The 19,585-nt window shown below is 38.1% G+C and overlaps 4 protein-coding genes across 6 annotated transcripts in view; 3 read left to right on the top strand and 1 right to left on the bottom strand.

Annotated features, from left to right (window-relative positions):
- The window catches only part of LOC134742025 (transcription activator GAGA-like), a 34,346-nt gene extending 17,092 nt beyond the window's left edge, over positions 1 to 17,254 (top strand). Inside the window, exons 7-8 of one of the 2 annotated variants that reach the window (XM_063674944.1) lie at positions 9,392 to 9,478; positions 13,484 to 17,254. In XM_063674944.1, coding sequence (XP_063531014.1) covers positions 9,392 to 9,478; positions 13,484 to 13,595 — 199 coding nt within the window. In that variant the 3' untranslated portion in view covers positions 13,596 to 17,254. Of the gene's footprint in view, positions 1 to 9,373; positions 9,479 to 13,483 lie in introns of both variants that reach the window. The other variant, XM_063674943.1, reaches the window with a different exon arrangement.
- LOC134742379 (probable tRNA (uracil-O(2)-)-methyltransferase) overlaps positions 1 to 19,585 on the bottom strand; it is a 300,106-nt gene that overhangs the window by 258,760 nt on the left and 21,761 nt on the right. The gene's annotated exons all lie outside the window — the stretch shown is intronic.
- LOC134742391 (3-oxoacyl-[acyl-carrier-protein] synthase, mitochondrial) overlaps positions 1 to 19,585 on the top strand; it is a 68,423-nt gene that overhangs the window by 32,848 nt on the left and 15,990 nt on the right. The gene's annotated exons all lie outside the window — the stretch shown is intronic.
- LOC134742419 (SOSS complex subunit C homolog B) lies at positions 18,407 to 19,580 on the top strand. The gene is made up of 3 exons (XM_063675562.1): positions 18,407 to 18,579; positions 18,694 to 18,857; positions 19,425 to 19,580. The coding sequence occupies exons 1-3, from the start codon at positions 18,549 to 18,551 to the stop codon at positions 19,578 to 19,580; spliced, it is 351 nt and encodes a 116-aa protein (XP_063531632.1). The 5' UTR covers positions 18,407 to 18,548.

Here is a 19,585-nt window from a genome sequence, read left to right as displayed (position 1 = left end):
GCGGAAAGTATGTCATTACTTCACGAGTACCGAGATACTACGTACTACATACCTATGGCTCGTGCCAAGACTCGGGACGAGTGAAGAATGACATTTCCGCACGTGTATCGAACGACGTTTTTTAATACAGTTGCGAAAAAAAAAGAAAAATAACAAGTAAGGAATGGAATTCGAAACTTTTATATTATTAATTCTGTGACATCATTGACATTGACATTATGAAGAGGTGTTTTTTTATTCGACTAGAATGGATTTAGTTATTAGTATTGAACCCACTTCAATGAAAGGTTTTTTTTTTCAAATGCATGTGCTATAAGACAGAAACAAGTGTAAATATAAAACTACTATTATTACCTAAATATCGTTATTTACGATTATTTGTGTATCTTATATTTATAAAAACAATATCGAATGTTGCCTTTGGAAACTTAAAACATTCTTGAAGTAAGAAAAAACGCCTCTTCTTTGACAGGTGTTCCGTTCCATTCAGACAACTTATTAAGAACGGTTTTTCAACATAAAAAATAAACGTGTTATAATACTTATAATGATGAAGAGGTAAGTAATAAAATATGAAATATGCATATTTTTCGTATTCTTACATTAACAGTAGGTTTTTATGTTGATTACGACGTTTAAAGGAAATTAATATTATTAACTCATCAATAAATAGTCATGAATTGGAACAAGTAAAAATTTAAAAAAATTGGAAAAGTAAAAAGCACTAGTTCGCGAAAACCAACTTTCCGCACGCTAAACAGCCACGAAAAGTAGCACTTTTTGAGCAACTGTATTAAAAATACATATATGTAAGCTCATTGGAGCATCCCTGAAGCCGAGAATGAAGTCGTTACAGTCGCCATAGGATATATCGGAGCGGCCAGGGTACTTAAAAATATTAGAACACTTTAACGTCTTGGCAATAGAGGCTTTGTCCAGATATCTTTAAACATATATTTGGCTCTGATATATGATGGCGAGTGTACAGAAGGACTCACGCTAGACTGGGCCGAGGCCGGGCTGGAGCTTCCGGCGCTTCGTTTTGTAATGAAAGCACCACGTGATCACCGATCAGCCGTCATAGAAAATGACATGTCGGACGCCTAGGCCCGAGCCCGGCCCGGTCTAGCGTGCGTCATCCTTAACTCATAGCGCATCCGTCAGGGTGGCCAAGTTGGCGTGTGGGATATGTTACTCAGTACACCGCCGCGGCTCGAGAGTAGAGGGTAATTAATGGCTCCTCTACACGATGGGCCAGCGTGTAGAGAGGGTAGTGGTGTCGGCTGGCTTAATTATGGCGATAGCGCGGCGGGATGCCGATGGAATGGCCACGGTGTCGGTTTTTCGTCTGCACATCAAAGGTAGGGCCAGCGATGGTGCGTACACATCTACACGTGGCCCATTTCATAGTGCGTGCTCTCAACCATCACATGGCCATCTCGCTGGTCCAGCGCTGGGCCATCGTGTAGAGGAGCCATATCAACTACTCCACGCAGTACTTGAATTTACCTGCAGACTTAGCTGAAATACCACTGCCTGAGACACGAAAAAAGCCGGTCTAGGGTCAGGCAACGCCCCGTTTAATTTTTGCGCGGGCATGCTTTTATAGCTAAGATAAACTGTTATCAGTCACCATACAAGCCATGTTTATCACATGAGTCAGGCTTAGTCTCACACTCAACCCCACACGATGCATATCACCATGAGTTCAAGTTCAGCTCTTGTTTAATGTTAAACAAATTCTCGTTGGTGCTGTATTTTTAATGTACGAATATTTCAACTGTTATGATTATACAGAAAGTCGGGAAACTGAATTTAGTTGCTTTCTCGTGTTGTGTTTTTATTAGGTGTTATGGAAAGTTCTAGCCGCCTGTAGAGTATATTTATTAGGCATACATAAGTATTTGTAGGTTACTTATTTATTTATGAAGAGTATACTGAGAATTTAGAGAAACATGCGTACTTTATGACTTTTAATGTAGAATAGTGAATTATTGATATCAAGCCGTTTTAGCATTGTACGATTGTGGGCAGAGCCCGAAATATGCATGAGCTACTTATACAACTTTTCAACAAGAACTCATATATTTTTATTAGGGTAATACGAAGAATATACTGAATTTAAGTATTTAGACCAAAAGTAAAACTTTGAAATTCTCGCTGGTGCTGTATTTTTTATGTACGAATATTTCAACTCTCCTATGATATTACAGAAAGTCGGGAGACTGAATTTAGTTGCTTTCTCGTGTTGTGTTTTTATTTTTCTAGTAAATCGTCAATTACTGGCCACCGGTTAATAAATGGCCACTTTAAACCAGAAATGAATTATATTCACCTATAAACAGAATTCATTTTAATATAAGGTGTCAATAACTGGCCACCCTCCAATAACTAGCCACCTTATACTAAAATTGGGGCATTTTCTATGAAAAGGGGCCTTATTGTAGATGGCGCTTACGCCGCACAGCGTCGCGCGGCATTGTATTTATATCGGAGCATCGTTTATAATGGCGTAAGCGCCATCGACAATAAGGTCCCTTTTTATAGAAAATACCACAATTAATTATGTTTATAGGTGTATAGAATTCATTTATAGTATAAGGTCAAGTATAAGGAATTCATTCGAACCGATAAGTCCGTAGAAGTAGAAGTAGCTAGAGAAAGGCCTCCTCAAGATTGCTAATGTAATTTTTAGCAGCCGTATTGTTATCTAAGAAAGCGCTTTGACTTTTCAAAAACTCCGCTGTGAACCTACGTTAAGCGGACGCCGAACGGAGCCCGTTCCGCTCGCATTGGAAGGCGGGCATTAACATTTATGTGCCTACCTATTATTTACTAATTTGTACCTATTCTGTTACGTGTTTTCTTGTGCTATCAATGCTTACTAACTTAACAGAAAGAAGTGCCTATTTTTTCCATGTTTTGCAATCTTTTAAATTCTATAACCTAACTAAAAATATTTATGGTACACTTGAAATGGAGGAACAATTTAAATACAATAGTTAAAAAAAAGTTTGTCAATGATTGCGTGAGGGGTGAATCAACTTTTCGTCTAGTAACCCAGACGGCCGATTTACATTGTTGTCTAGCTAGGGGAACAATCGAATTAGAATAAAATGGAACTTCCATGGTGTTTATCGTATACCTATTGTTTTTTTTATATGAAATTCGTAATAATTATGGAGAAAAATTCGACACAGCAGATGGTTTGATTACAGCCGATATTCAAAAAGATAGTAGGTATCTAATAAATACAGTACTGAGTACAGATACTCTCGATATAGGTATTCACGATTTTGAAAAAATCTTATTGGTTGGAGAGCCGGCAGTAAAGTTTCGAACCAACGTGATACCGCGATGAGATGCACAATGGTTTCCCATAAAACTGATGCTAAGTCCGAATTTGATAGTCTGCCACGGCGGAACTAGCCGAAAGTACAAAAAAAATAGCCACTTCCGGTGCGAAAAAGGGGGGTCATTTAACCCATCTGATACTGCAATAAAAGCTATGGCATCAGTTAGAAATTTACTGGTAGATACAGAAAAGCGAAATCTGCCAGTATGATTCCTGCCGGAAGTGCTTGGCATACGCTCTCAAAGGTGACCATCAGGACCCCTAAATTAACCCATCTGATACCAGCATGAAACCAATTCCAGTCGGTAGATATGAACCTTCTCTTCAGGAATATATAAGTCTGCCAGGGCGCTTTCAGCCGAAACACCTTGACATACGAGATAATGTGGCGCAACATCCGTGGTACCCGTATAACCCGTATTTTGGAATTGTACATATTACGGACATTTCAAATACTGCAGGCTTATTAATTTATTACTCTATGCTTATATTTGTATATTATTACGTTATTAATAACACATATTTATAATAAATTAAGTTAAAATAAATTAAATAATGTGATTAATATGATTAATAGTCATTGAATTAGCTATATGAATCGTTTGTCTTTGTCTGTCATTTTGACTTATGTATTTGTAAGAAAAGGATAAAACATAATTTAACTAATTCAGGCTCGTAAAGTTTTACGAATAAGGGGGTATTAGTATTCATAGCTAAATCAAGCTTGTAATGCGACATAAAATGATTTTTGGTGGTTTCTTTTACGCTTGAGGCGTTTTTTCACCTATTTGGTGTATCTAATCACTATCTTATGTAGGGGAGAGAGGGGCAAGACGAGACGGGGTAGCGGCTTTATATGGCGACACGACTGACCAACCATCAGAATCCCGTCGCCATCATAGCAATCAGCTCGCACAGTGACCGGCTAGACAAATGGTGTCGTTAATTATTTATTTGCAAAAAAACTGTTTTTGCCATATTCCTTGTTATTTTTAGGGTTCCGTACCCAAAGGGTAAAAACGGGACCCTATAACTAAGACTCCGCTTTCTGTCTGTCTGTCTGTCTGTCCGTCTGTCACCAGGTCTTATCAACCGTGATAGCTAGACAGATGAAATTTTCACAGATGATGTATTTCTGTTGCCGTTATAACAAACTATAACTAATTGTTTATAACACCTGTATTCATTACCTGTAATGCACAATTGATGAATAAATGATTCTAAATAATTCTAAAAACATAATAAAATAAATATTTAAGTGGGGTTCCCATACAACAAACGTGACTTTTTTGCCGTTTTTTGCGTAATGGTATTATGGTACGGAACCTTACGTGCGCGAGTCCGACTGGCACTTGGCCGGTTTTTGTGTTTATTTGGTTTGCGTTTGTTTCCTTATTATCACCAGCACATATATACTATTAATTTATTCCTGTGGCCCAGCATTTACGCCAACAGCTAAGGACTTTTAACAAAAAACTTTCGCATTTCATTAGGCACATGGGGCAAGATGGGGTACATCTTGACGGTCGTAGTTTTAAAGTGATAAACTGATGAAGAATTGCGGATTTGAATTTATTTATTCTTCTCTTGTAGAACGGTGAAAAAGTATAAAAGAAAGTCAAATAGAGGAGAGTGGTTAGAGGCCAAGAAAAAAGCGGTGGATGCTGTTATAAAGGGAAGATGGGGTACATGTTAGCTGTAAACACATTTTCTGTCCCTCAGACGACTTAAGAAATAAAAGTAAAACAGTTCGTGAGAAGTTATCAGACGATGGACCCAATAGCCAAAAATTTAAGTTTTGTTTAGGCCCTAAATATAATATTTCTATGAATCATTCTTATCTTGTCCCGTAGGGGTTCCCCATCTTACCATACCTAGGGGCAAGATGGAGAGAAGGCACTTTCGGCCATTTTAATTTATTTTTAATTTAATTATCTAACAAGAGAGTTCTTAGTAAGTGTTGATTATGAAAGACTGATTACCAAAGATAAAATTAAAAATAACATAAACTTAAAAAGAATAGCATTTTCAGTTTTATTGGACTTGAAACATTAAGTATCCCGTCTTGCCCACCTCTTCCGTACATTTCTTGACGTTGACGCAAAAATGACGTAGTTTAACATTCAGGGTGTTGTTTTATAATACTACAAATTGAGATAACTAATTTATTGACGACCGGTCTGGCCTACTTACTGCCTGCAAAGTCGACTGTCTTGGGTTTGAATTCCGATAAGGGCATATATTTGTGTGATGAACTTTTCACTTCCATAAAGGGCTATACTCCAGATGTACACCTTAATCAGTAGCTTCTTGCTTTTACATGATAAACGGGATTTCAATAATTGTTTCTTGTGGTTGAAAGCTTTTTTTGCCATATATCAATCCTTGCAACGATGTCTGGTGTGCACCTGGAGTCCCTGGTAATTAAGCTACCTAAATATTTAAAACTTTCAACCTGTTGAATTGGGATGTTGTTGAGAACTATTGGAGGATGATTAGTTTTGCATTTTGAAGTTGTAAGTTTTCTTTATGTTTATCTTTAAGCCTAATTAGTTAAATACTGTGTCCATTGTTAACATTAGTAGTAGTAGTAGTAGTAAAACTCTTTATTGTACAAAAACAAACATATAAAACAAGAGAAAAACGCATCATTTGTACAAAGGCGAACTTATCCCTTTCAGGGATCTCTTCCAGTTAACCTATGAGCAATTGAGGGAGAATTGGAGAACGGTAGACATCAAAGCTGTACTAAACGGCATAAAAGAAAATATTTAGTTTCCTGAAAGACAGGTAAACCTATAACCTACAGTAGACATTAGATGTTCTAGTTGAGCTGAAGTTTCTGCAAACGCCGCGATGTCGTCTGCAAATCGTATAAAATGTATTTTCTCCCCATTTAATTTTCCCCCTCCCTTGTCTATTTCAAATGTAAATTGGAAACGGGACTTAATCGCGTATTTAAGTTTTAAGATTTACCTCCGACGTATCGAGTACGGCGTTGTCCCCGTGGTCTCGAAGAATAATGTGTAAAAATCGTGAAAGTGAGATATATACATATATGTATATGTTTTCTTCAATTGCATTTATGGTTTGTTGTTGGCAAATACTAGTTAATAAATTCGATGTCTATGACAACTAAAACTAAATAATTCTATTCACCCCTTTCTTTCTTTTCTTATGTATATCGATCGACCCCGTTTTAAGGATGGTTATCGAGAAAATTGCTGGTTTTCTTTGATTTTCTCTGAATTAGGCGGGTAAAAATTGATTTCACAAGTGCACAATTGAAAAACTAACAAGGGACTCAAATAAAAAACCGGCCAAGTGCGAGTCGGACTCGCGCACGAAGGGTTCCGTACCATTACGGAAAAAAACAGCAAAAAAATCACTTTTGTTGTATGGGAGCCCCATTTAAATATTTATATTATTCTGTTTTTAATATACAACAGGCAACAGAAATACATCATCTGTGAAAATTTCAACTGTCTAGCTATCACGGTTCATGAGAGATACAGCCTGGTGACAGACGGACAAACGGACAGACGGACGGACAGACGGACAAACGGACAGACGGACAGCGGAGTCTTAGTAATAGGGTCCCGTTTTTACCCTTTGGGTACGGAACCCTAAAAATTATGTAAAATGTTCATATTTGGATTATTGGCAAAAAACGTCCTTGACGTTGAAAATCCTGTCTTTTCACACCCGTTTACAATAAGTATGTAATAATAATAATTTTGTTCATTTTGGTAAATAAAGAATATTGTAATTTGAAATTATTGTATTATTTATATTTATACCTTATGGTGCTAACAAATTAGCTACAGAAATTTTACGAGATGGTACTTTACACTAGAACAATTAACTTTTAATAGAAATTAAGAAAATTTCACATAATTTTTATTTTATTTACCGAACAAAATAAATATACTATAATTCTATCTAAAAAAGAATCATCATGTATTTAACTGCTTGTGTGTCTTAAATGTCATTGTCAACATGTCATTTGATTTATCAACGTGAAGTGGCCAGTTAAGTTTTATATTTAAAAGAGGTTTTAGAATCTGTTCAATGAGGTATCATTTAATTATCTCATTAACAGAGTTTTTTTACAAAGCAAATTTGTTTTCCAATTTTCTCAAAATAACATCATAAAACCTATAATGTTTCATACTTACATATACTTCAGGAGCCGAGTACTATCAACTGTAAAGATATCGGTAGCTAATTTGTTAGCACCTTTATAAGGCAAACAAAGAAGTACAAAGCCGTAAGCAGGTATTAAATTAATGCCCAAATTATATTGTGTATATTAATAAATTTGAAATATATGTTATTAATGGCATAAAAATATACAAATATAAGCATTAGGTAATAAATCATAAGCCTGCAATAATTAAAATGTCTGTAATCTGTACAATTCCAAAATACGGGTACCACGGATGTTGCTCACATAATCTCGTATGTCAAGGTCTTTCGGCTGAAAGCGCCCTGGCAGACTTATATATTCCTGAAGAGAAGGTTCATATCTACCGACTGGAATTGGTTTCATGCTGGTATCAGATGGGTTAATTTAGGGGTCCCGATGGTCACCTTTGAGAGCGTATGCCAAGCACTTCCGGCAGGAATTCAAATTCAAATTCAAATTCAAATTCAAATGTTTTATTCATGATAAACTTAAAACTAAAATTACATACAAATCATACTGGCAGATTTCGCTTTTCTGTATCTACCAGTAAATTTCTAACTGATGCCATAGCTTTTATTGCAGTATCAGATGGGTTAAATGACTCCCCCTTTTTCGCACCGGAAGTGGCTATTTTTTTTGTACTTTCGGCTAGTTCCGCCGTGGCAGACTATCAAATTCGGACTTAGCATCAGTTTTATGGGAAACCTTTGTGCATCTCATCGCGGTATCACGTTGGTTCGAAACTTTACTGCCGGCTCTTCTACCATATGTAGAATGACAAGAAGTACAGTTTTCCCTCTTGAGTCTAACTACAGAAGCGGCAAAAAATCTATCATATTGCAATTTTTATGCAGGCATTCATTCGAAAATTCGTGAAATTAGTGTTTATATAATATAAACAATGATTGTATCATCATCACGACCGAAGATAGATATACTTACGTCCCACTACACGTGGCATTGGATTGGTCAGCCACGTTAGCACAATGGGGATTGGGGACTTCAAAAGAGTCAAATCAAATGAAGTTAAATTACTGGCGCTGGGCTTACTCTACACACAATTAGTTATCTCTTTTTTTCTTTAAAAACTAAACGTTTTTGTATAAAATAGGATCGTTTAGGTGACAATATGAAATGACGTACCTAATGTGATTGAATATTTTGTTTTAGGTATCTCATGATTGGTATCACCTTCTTATAAAAACATAAACCCTGCATTAAAATATGCATGTTAAGCTAAAACAACATATGGATCACTACTACTACTACTATGGGTTACTAACAAAATATGGATCGCTTTTAGTCTGAAATAAATAATTTTTATTTTTATTTAAAAGTTCACGTTTCAAAGCATATATATAACCATGAAGTAGAAAATAAATAAATAAATGTTCTAATTATTTAACCGAATAGCAAGCTTTTTGGAAAACCAGAGAAATGGTGCGTTCATATTTGTCGAATGCGGCGCCGCACCATAACGGCTCGGCCACGACTTTGCGCGACCGGCGGCGGCGGCGGCAACCATAGGTGGGAACGAAAGGTCCGATCGCTGTGTCCCGCTCCAACCTATGGCCGCCGCTCGCCGCCGCAGCCGCCGCGCGATGTCGTCGCCGGGCCGTAAAAGCGCGCTGCTCTGCGTACAACGAAATGCACTCGAGCACTTAGCGATCCTTTGCGTGTTATGCTTTCGTCAGATCTGTACACACATCAAGAAAAGCCTAAAAAAAGTTTAGGTGTTACTGCAAAAGTCATCCCAGCTTGCATTGGTAAGGTAACCCATGCCCTGGTTGCGCATGAGACACTCGAGACAGTAATACAATTTGAAGTAGGCTGTCGAATTGTTTCAGCGAGTCCACCAACTTCATGCTGACGGCGGCCGCGCGGCCCCCGCCCTGCGAGCTCGATGCGCCCGCTACGCGCGTCTACCCCCACTAGTGAGTACACACATTTACCACCTTATTCAATAAAAACTTTTATAAAAAAAAAGATAAACCGACTTCAAAAAGGATGAAATAAAATATTATCCTTGTTAGGGTTCCGTGTTTAAGTATATGCGTTACCAACTGATATTTTTGAAGTCGGTGCCAAGCCAAATTTTAAACCATATATTCATAATGATTTTGGTGCAATTCGATAAAGATACATAGATATAGAAGTGTCCTACGTGGGCGATCTCGTTGCGAACGCGAACGCCTTGGGCCGGCCGCGCCGTGCCGCGTCGCTTCGCTTCGCGTTCGCGAGTGTTCTTCTATGTAAGACGCAAGCGTACACGACGACAATAAACGAACTTTTTGTACACCTCAGAACAGAACACACGGTTGAACCTTCTTGGCGCAGTTCGTACCATGCTTGTCGGCACGTTAGTGTAAATCTAATACGTTTTGTCGTCGTATTTTTTTAAAGAGCATTTCTTACTAATTCTTGAACAGTCATAGCACGCAAGTGTGGGATTGGGACTGTCGCTTATCCAGAGGACTACATTTCAAAATATAAAACAATTCAAGGAACCTTCATGCAAAATTTCAGCTAAAGCGGTTCAGTTGTTTAGCCATGAAAAGGTAACAAAGAGGCAGACATAATTGCTTTCACGTTTATAATATTTGTACAGTTGTAATGGGATTTATAGACATAAAGCTGATTATTTTTGACTGGTATTGTTACTACTTGGAGTACTTGGCTTGGCACCGACTTCAAAAATATCAGTTGGTAACGCATATACTTAAACACGGAACCCTAACAAGGATAATATTTTATTTCATCCTTTTTGAAGTCGGTTTATCTTTTTTTTTATAAAAGTTTTTATTTTTCCATTTTTAGTTTTAAAACATTGTTAAGAGTGTGACGCATGAATGAAAAACATAATGATGTTTAACTGTAAATTCGTAAACTTTATTAAATAATCAGAATTTTCCTCGAGTCCGTCTGGGAAATCATTCCTGTCACTAAATCCATTCTCCGCCCCGCCACTGACCCAATCAGCACATCAACCCCTGATCACTGAACCCCTCGACCCTAAACCACCAACCCTTCAACCGCCATTCCCCGACCCCTAAACCCAGACCCCTTAACTTCTAACCCTAACCCCCGATCCCTTAACTCCCAACCCCACAGTCCCCGACCCATCAACTCACCTCCCCTCAACCCCCAACCTCAAACCCCCCAAACACTAATACCCTCTACCTTCACCTCTCAGTCTCTTTGGTTGTTTCCAACACTACCTACATCAAAAATCATAATACACATACGAGGGAAGTTATCAGTAGCCTTACCACGAGTTTGACATTGATATATTCGCTATCGTGTGCGTAACTTACTGTTCATGCATCTCGCTCGTACTAGCATATTAGTGTACAAAGTAAGTTACGAAGAATATTTAGTGTCAAACTCGTGGTTAGGCTACAGTTGCACTACATCAAATTGGTGGTTTTGGGGAGGAAATGCTTGAGTTACTTTAGAAAACACCGAAATTACCACACACGTGCCTTTAAAAATTGAGGAGTTCCCTCAATTCCTCACGGATTCCATCATCAGATCAAATGCAAAAATATTACGAAAACACCTTGGAGAGGTAACTTCTTTCAAACAGAAAAAGAATAACTCAAATCGGATCATGGGTGCCGGAGTAATCGCTGAAATCATTATCATCAAAACAATCATCATCATCAGCTCCACTTCATCAAATTGGTGGTTTTCGAGAAAAAATGCTCAATTTGCTTAAAAAAACGACCAAATCACCATACATGTGCCTTTAAAAATTGAGGAGTTCCCTCAATTCCTCATGGATCCTATCATCAGAACAGCACCAGATTAATGTGGGACCACCTTGGAGGTAGTTCCTTTCAAACAAAAAAAGAATTGTTCAAGTCGGACCACGGGTCTCGGAGTATTCGCTGAACATCCTACAATAAAAAAATCATCATCACTATCTTCAAAACAATCATCATCATCAGGTGCAATTCATCAAATTGGTCGTTTTCGAGAGAAAATGCTAAAGTTGCTTATGAAAACACCCAAATCACCATACATGTGCCTTTAAAAAATTCCCTCAATTCCTCAGGGATCCCATCATCAGATCAGAACCAGATTAATATGGGACCAACTTGGAAGTAGCTCCTTTCGAACAAAAAAAGAATTACTCAAATCGGACCACGGGTCTCGGAATAATCGGTGAACATACATAAAAAAAAAAAAAAAAAACAAAAAAAAACAAAAAAAAAAAAAACATAGCCACAACCGAATACAGAACCTCCTCCTTCTATGAAATTGAAGTCGGTTAAAAAACTACAAGCCTCAATTAGTTAATTTATGTTTTAGCCCATTCTTACAAATACATAAGTTAAATTGACAGAAAAAGACAAACTATTACCTAAATAGGTAATTGAGGCTTGTAGCGCGTCCACCAACGCCACTAACGCCATAACGCCATTTAACTTTCGTATGCTACTGATGGGCATGTTACATGATGGGCATGTTGCATAGGCATTCTTCAATTCTTGTACAGATCATATTATAGGTACCGGTGCGGCTAAGTGACTCAAATTTATAAACATCTATTTTGCGTTTTGGATTTAAGTACATTTCGCTGGAGTAAAATGTCTAAAGGGATTTAGGAAACCCAATCTGAAAAACTATTTGTTAATTTTTTTATGCGAACAAGTGTCCCAATGCTAGTCTAGGGCCTTATTTTTCCGCAATTCGACTTACAAATATCTCAAATTTTCGTAAGTTATGCCGAAGTTATACGAAGGATTACACAGATTACTGGAACCAAAAAAAGAAACGGGTTTTAATATTAAATCGAACCATGCTACGTTTCGTATATAAACGGCAACCTGTATCCGTGATTAGTTAGTGATATACGCGTGGGCTACAGCTGCTCAACGCCTGTAAGCGTAGAGCGTGAATAGCACTTTGCCTCTATAGCAAACAAGAATAACATCTCATCTTATCAGGCCATGGTTGCGCGTCACACACCATCCACGCGTCAATGTCTAAATAAACCTCGATAACATTGCGATAGTCTGACACGTATATAATACAAACTTATAATTACAATCGTGCAAAGTTTCGTTTCGGAACGAAAGCTTATCTAGATGCTGTCGCGATAGTCCAGTAACGAGTAAATAATACAGACTTATAAACTCCGTCCAAAGTTCCGTTTTGAAACGGAGGCTTATCTAGAAGGTCTTTGTTCTGTTTCTATGCCAATGCCTGCCTTTTTTTGCTCGTCTATTCGTCGTCGGTCGTTTATTTTTTCACGGTTATCTCACTGATGTGTATCCGGTGTCTGAGCAAGGCAGCGCTATGCACGTATATTGAAATATTAGAAATGTCCCGCTCGGACACCGAAGAACCGCATGCATCCAATGTGAAGACCGCATTAAAGAAGGCTTCCGATTATTTTTAGAGTTTAGTGACTTTCCTTTTAAGTACATTGCTCTGCATAACGTAATAGATATCTTATCAATTCAAGTTTTATGATTTATGACAATTTTCATTGTTTAGCACATACACGTAGATTATGGTTGCGATGGGACCGATATCATCAAACAAATCTGTACTATAAGGACTATCAGAATAAAAAATAATTAATAATGAATAAATTTTTCTCCTTACGCCCATGTGACGGTAGCGAAACAGCCAAGCCACAAATTATGATTTTTTGACTTAACCTTTAAGTCCTGTATTTTTTATCATATCCATATATTATTTTAATATCCACATTATTGTGATAAATTGCTCATTTGCTATCTATTTTACTAGATTTTGTTATAAAATTTAACATGTGTCATCATCCCTATTGTCCAGTATTTATGTATTACCTATACTTGTAAGCTATACCTACGTGTGTACCTACGTAATAGAGAAAAAAGCTGTCCTTTTGTTACCACGTTAATGTGTGTAAATTCCTATTGTAACACGTGACGTGATTGTTTCAGTGAGTCGTCGAAGAGCCCGGGCTTGGGCGAGTGCTCTCGGGCAGGCACGGCGCCACCGTGTCCGGCGCCGCCGTGCCCGGAGCCGCCGCGGGAGCCCGACGCGGCGCAGTGATGCCCCGATACCGTTGCATATCAATTTCATAATCTTGTTGTTTTTTACCAAAAATGAGAAATTCTAACGATACTCGTCGCTCGCCTCAGCTGCGACCCGGCCCCGCCCGCTTGGGACTCAGAGGTATTTATTGGAAAGCGCGGAACGGAGAGCGGGCGGGGATATTCATATTTATTTAGGTGATATTTTTCTATTGGCTACTGATAAGATTTTATCTGTCGTTATGTCGCCGGCCGCGCCGGGGTGCATTGTCGTTGTAAGGAGGGTTTGCCCGAAGCTCTAGCAATAATTTATCAGGTTCCTAAGAAGTTTCATAGTTAGGTTCTATGCACGAATTTTCGCGAACACTGCCGCTTGATATCTAAATTTGTTTCACGGATATTAGTCGTTCGATTGCTTCCTTTATTTTATATTTAAAGAGTCATTTTTCATCGTTACGTTAAAATTTGTATATGAGGCATTTAAGTGCTGTACGAGGGACCGTTGCAATTGCAAAGTAAATATATAAAATGGCATAATGTTTAGAACTAACATAGATATATTATAGTCATTTCGTTTAATAGGTGTAAATGATAAAGAATTTATTTTGGAGCGTAAACGGTTTGGATATTGTAGTTTTCGGAGAGCTGTGATCGAGACGGATATAAAGCAGTCATATTTTTAAATAAAGTTTAGGAATTACTACGTAATAATTGCCAGGTCTACAGCATATTGTATGAGGCGAGGTGTACATAGGACGCGGGGCCGCGTCGCATCCGCGCGTCCTCGTGTTGGACCCGTGCCGGACCCGCGTCGGACCCATGCGGGACCCGCGCCGGACACGTGGCGGCGCCGCGAGCCCCACTCTCGCGCACGGTCGTGTTTTTAATATAATCATATCAAAAAAAGCAATAACTATTATTTGATAGAAACGAATTTTTAATTTATAAAATACTGTTTTAACCAAGTTGTTATAAAAGTAGCTAGTAAATTAATTAAAAAGTCTCTTTAAAAGTCCACAGTCGTTTTAGAGTTCTTTTGAACGATGAGTAATGTAATTACGTCTCACGTTTCGAATATCATATCATTTTGTATGTACCTAACGTGTTAGTTTGGGACGTTACGTGCGAACGCAGTTCGAGTCGCGAGAACGGTAAGTTACATGCAGTTACCACGGTAGGCTAGTGTAGTCCGCGCAACTAGTTACACTTACCGATTAGTATGTTACGAAGCCAATTGAAAGTCTTAATGCTCAATATTGCCAAATTTTACTTGCCGAACGTCTTGTCTGATATAATGATGATTCGTCAGTCGCCCGCCTTTACGGCACCAGATTTGCTCAATAGTACGGAGTCCTTTGTTACACTTTCATGAGTTAGAAGTTTTGGCCGGAAAAATATCATTAGAAATTTAAATTGAAAGAAAATTTGATAGTAACTTAAATAAGACAAGTTAGATTTTATTAAGAGTATTTGCAAGTATAAATATACTTCGTGGCGTATGATCGAGTCGAGATGCAATATGTTTATTTAGTGCCAAATGATAAGTTAACGTAGCAATATGTCGTATCTTAATGCTCTTGTGTAATTCGCGTATAGTGCATCGACCTCTGAGGTTTCGAAAGTTTCTTTAACAAGACTATACAGGGAAAGTGTTAGGTATTGTTGGATTAAGGAATGTTGTTGAGATATAATACTCATGCGGCAGGGTGTAAAAATAAACGTACTCTATTACCGATCGGATGCATTCGGATCGGATGCCTCTCGGCTGTTGATCGACACGATGTGATCGAGCCTCGCTGTAAGCGTTAAGCTCTAAACCTAGTCTAGTTTTGATACTAAAATAATGTGAAATAAAATATAATCAATGGCCAAACCTCGAAGGTATAGCTCCACTCTTTTACAGGGTAAGTTATTGTCTGACGTACGCCCGCCCTTCGCCTTTGCTAACATACTCTTATTTTTACACTCTGTTTTAATATTGGTGATGGTGGAGAGCAAGGAACAAGAGAATTTATTTACTCAAATAAGTTTTATTATTTATATTTAAACTAAATTGTAATGAATATACATTTTTTTGCATTTTATTATTGTAATGGCAGCTGTCCATGTAACGTATTCGATCAAAACAGCTGAATCGCGTAGGGTTTCATAAATATATTTAAAACGATACATCGAACATGACACATTGGGCACAAATATTGTTAAAAATATGCTTGTTTTCTTAAACGCTTCGCTATCTAATCATGGATAATCGAAATCTTTGTTGTAATAATGTTCCTGGTTCTAGTGTCTGTAATTGGAGTCACTTTGTGGAACCCTTGTGTTAGATACGTACTCTAAATACGTACGTTGCCAATTTCGTCTAAGTAATAATCTTGTGCGCGTGTTGAAGTGACACGCGCGAGAACAACATCGAAACCGCCGCGTCGCCCGCGCGTCCTTGACGTGTCGCCGACGTGGCGCTCGCAGGTCGCGGGTGCGCGGTGTTGTGCCAAAATTAAGTGCTAGTCTTTTAAAACAAATGTTGTTATCAATTTTCAGATTTTATTTAGTCCAGAATATGTTTATTCCTGTGCTGTGAAAGTAATTACTTCGATCAAATCAACACTAAATGGTGGTGTAGTGGTGATGCACGATGTAGCTGTGTCGAACACTTATAGCTAGATTCTTGCCTTTCCAAACTTTAATCTTGTATCGTTTTTATTCGAGTTCACATCTTAGTCTTGTTATAGTATAATTTTATCGATACAGCTACATTGTGATCAACTTTTAAGTTTTAATGGATAATGGTTGACGATTGCCGACAGCGAGCGAGCTAGATGGGCGTATAGGCTTGTAGAGGCTAGGGCGTATTCGCGCTGCCTGAGGCAAACTCAACGATGGATCTCAACGTACCTATGCCAATGAATACACTAGGTACCTCCTTTATTTTTGAGGCTAACATCATATTCGGCGATTAGGCCCTTTAACACCCTTGCGCTCACTCGCTGCGGCCATAATAAGATGATGTGATGATAAAGTGTCATTGTAAGTCATTAAATGTATGGAGTGGAGTCTTTGGAAAGCCGTGTTGGTTTGTTACTACATTTATAGTCAATATATACTAAAGTGCACATTATTGTATAGCTACGAGCTTGTGCAAGTTTATTCCAAATTGTTTATAGAGAAATCTATGATTATTTCCAAATTTTTATATTAATATTTTTGTAATCGTAAAAGACAAAGGCAACTTAAATTCTATTTATGTTGTGCATTTATTCTCAAATGTTATTACGTATACCACATACTCGTGACTAACGTCAGAACAGGAGCGAAGAATATTATACAGTAATTATTCTGTATTGCTAATATTGTGAGTCAATTGTAGTAATGTTAATGTTCCCTTTTATTTAGAGTTATTTACTATAATAAACAAATTAATTAAGATTGCTCAACCGGACGCAATGCTAACTGCAATTTAGATGTACGAATAATTTTATATTATGTCCTTTTATATTATCATTTATATCTGATATTTTATCAGTTTTATTATTTTGTGAGATATGGCAGCGCATGTTAGTCTATGTTTATTCTTTAAGTGAGGCCAAATGTTGACTTGCTAATGTGAGACTGTTTTGCCAAGAATCAGAAAGTATATTATTACCTACATTGTTTTAAAATAAATGCTTTTATATAAATTTGCTTGTCTTGTTCTTTATGATAATCACTCAATAGGTACTACATGAGATGTTACTAATAACGCAAGGAAGATAACATGTACTGGGACTACTGGGAGTCTGGGACAGTGTCTAGCACTCGACCTTTTACTGTATATAGCGGAATTTCTTGCCTGAATTTCGAAGCAGCCTACTGTGAAAATTTTACAGGTGTTCATCCATTCAGCGCTAATCACGGCACGTTGTCGTTTTGCCTCTACGAAGCATTTCCGCTACATACCGGGAAATCCATGTTATCGGCTACGACCGTAGCTCAGAGGTGAATGCGTTACGGGCTCAGCTATCTTTTCATCGTAGGACCGCCATCTTTCTGATGAGACAAAAAGGGAAATAATGTATGCCGTTCATATGCAATTATCTGTCCCTCTCAGCAGACAGTGGATGAAAAGGTAGATGTAATAAGTATAACCCGTTTCGGTATGAGCAGTGGCGTAGCTAGGCGTGGGCGAAGCGCGCAGTCGCCCACAGCCACGCGCCCAAAGGGGGGCCCCGCGCGAGGCGCCCTTCGGGCCTCAGAATAATGCCTCTTCGGGCACAGTGAAAGATGGTGAAAGAAAGGGCCTCGCAGATGCGACTTCGCCCACGGCTAGATTAGTTCACGCTACGCGGCCTACGCGTCGCTACGCCACTACGAATGAGAATGAGATTAAAGCGTTTTACTGACGATATCTGCATCTTATTTCTATGTATTGCTGCGTCCTTTCGTCAGTTATTGAATTAAGTAAAGTGTGTGATGCGCTTAAATTATAAAAACGTACTTGTACCTTTCGAGTGTTTTGCAACTTGCAACCCAAAAGTGTTTTCGTGCCTTAGGCCCCATACGCACGAGAGCTTAAAAAGCGTTGCGTGTGTCGCACTCATCTCTTTCTCGCTCTTACTTATGGGTGCGTCACACACGCAACGCTTTTTAAACTCTGGTGCGTATGGGGCCTTATTATTTGGTGGCCGACCACAGATTGCGTATTTTTACAAATTGGTGGGAGTAATTAAGAAACTCTAAATTGGATTTAATCAGGTTGGCCAACATGATAAAATTTAATTAGGTTCGTACTTATATTAACACGTAATGCTGAACATACCCTAAAATGAGTTTATTGACTTGTCAAATGTCATTTCTGACTTCAATAAACTAACTTCTTAATCTTACAATTACAACTCTATCGTCTGTATTTATATCTGCTTTGATAAACTATGTTGTGTAGTTTAATATTTTATAAGCATATTATATAATTCGGCTATTTACTAGCTAATATTAGATGGCGTTTCCTCAGCCCAACGCTCAAAGAGGTAAATACATATCTTGTTGGCATTTCTAAATGAAAATACCACTACACTTGTTTATTTTGAATATTTTGGTGTTTCCTATAAATTCTCAAGTGTACAAATCTGTTTGGTCACTAGAACTGACAAATAGGAAGATTTTGGAGGAGTTGCAGTTGAAGAAACAAATGCTTTTGAAGCAAGCTGCAGTCGCACCGCTCACCGCCACCACGATCAGCCTCACGCAACCCAACCCCGCCGGCTCGCTGCCTATGTGCTCTATCCCCCCAGTATCTGCTACTGCTGTAAGCCAAACTTAATTTTTTCCTTTAAAACTGTAAAAAAAGGCTTCTCTTAAGTCGGCCAAAGTCTTGTTTTATTATTCAGTTTCAACACTCGGGATAAAACCTTTTCATAGGTGCTTTGTTTGACGACCGGTCTGGCCTAGTGGGTAGTGACCCTGCCTGTGAAGCCGGTGGTCCTGGGTTCGAATCCCGGTAAGAGCATTTATTTGCGTGATGAGCACAGATACTTGTTCCTGAGTCATGGGTGTTTTGTATGTATTTAAGTATTTATATATATGTATATCTGTCTGAGTACCCATAACACAAGCCTCCTTGGGCATACCGTGGGACTTAGTCAATCTGTGTAAGAATGTCCTATAATATTTATTTATTTATTTGTAATTTGGTAATCTTGTAAATGTGTAAAGTGTAAACCAAATTAAATAGTGAAAAAAAAGCATATTAGAAATGATTGAACCCTTTTATGTACTTATAACTTATACTTTTCAAGATCTGATGTTAAGCTATATCACACCTCACTTGAAAAAAATATGAAACCAAAGATAAATATTTATTTTGTATTTTCAGGGTTTCCCACAACTCCCAGAAGCAAACATAATAAACACCAGCCACCGCGCCGCCTTGCAGCACGCCAACGCCACATCCTGTGGCTTCTTCGTCTCCCAAGACTCTTCATTTGGAAACCAAATTCTACCCGTGCTCCCGAGGTTTGACAGCAAGTGACAGCA

The sequence above is a fragment of the Cydia strobilella genome, chromosome 6 (assembly GCF_947568885.1).
Source record: "Cydia strobilella chromosome 6, ilCydStro3.1, whole genome shotgun sequence".
Classification (NCBI taxonomy): domain Eukaryota; kingdom Metazoa; phylum Arthropoda; class Insecta; order Lepidoptera; family Tortricidae; genus Cydia; species Cydia strobilella.
This window is presented reverse-complemented; position numbering and strand designations above follow the sequence as displayed.

What these genes read in the sequence shown, in the direction of transcription:
- LOC134742419 (XM_063675562.1), top strand. Translation starts at nt 18,549, where the DNA reads ATGGCGTTTCCTCAGCCCAACGCTCAAAGAG. An exon ending in TCAGCCCAACGCTCAAAGAG is followed by an intron (nt 18,580 to 18,693) that starts GTAAATACATAT and finishes TTTGGTCACTAG; the next exon opens with AACTGACAAATAGGAAGATT. An exon ending in CCCCAGTATCTGCTACTGCT is followed by an intron (nt 18,858 to 19,424) that starts GTAAGCCAAACT and finishes TTGTATTTTCAG; the next exon opens with GGTTTCCCACAACTCCCAGA.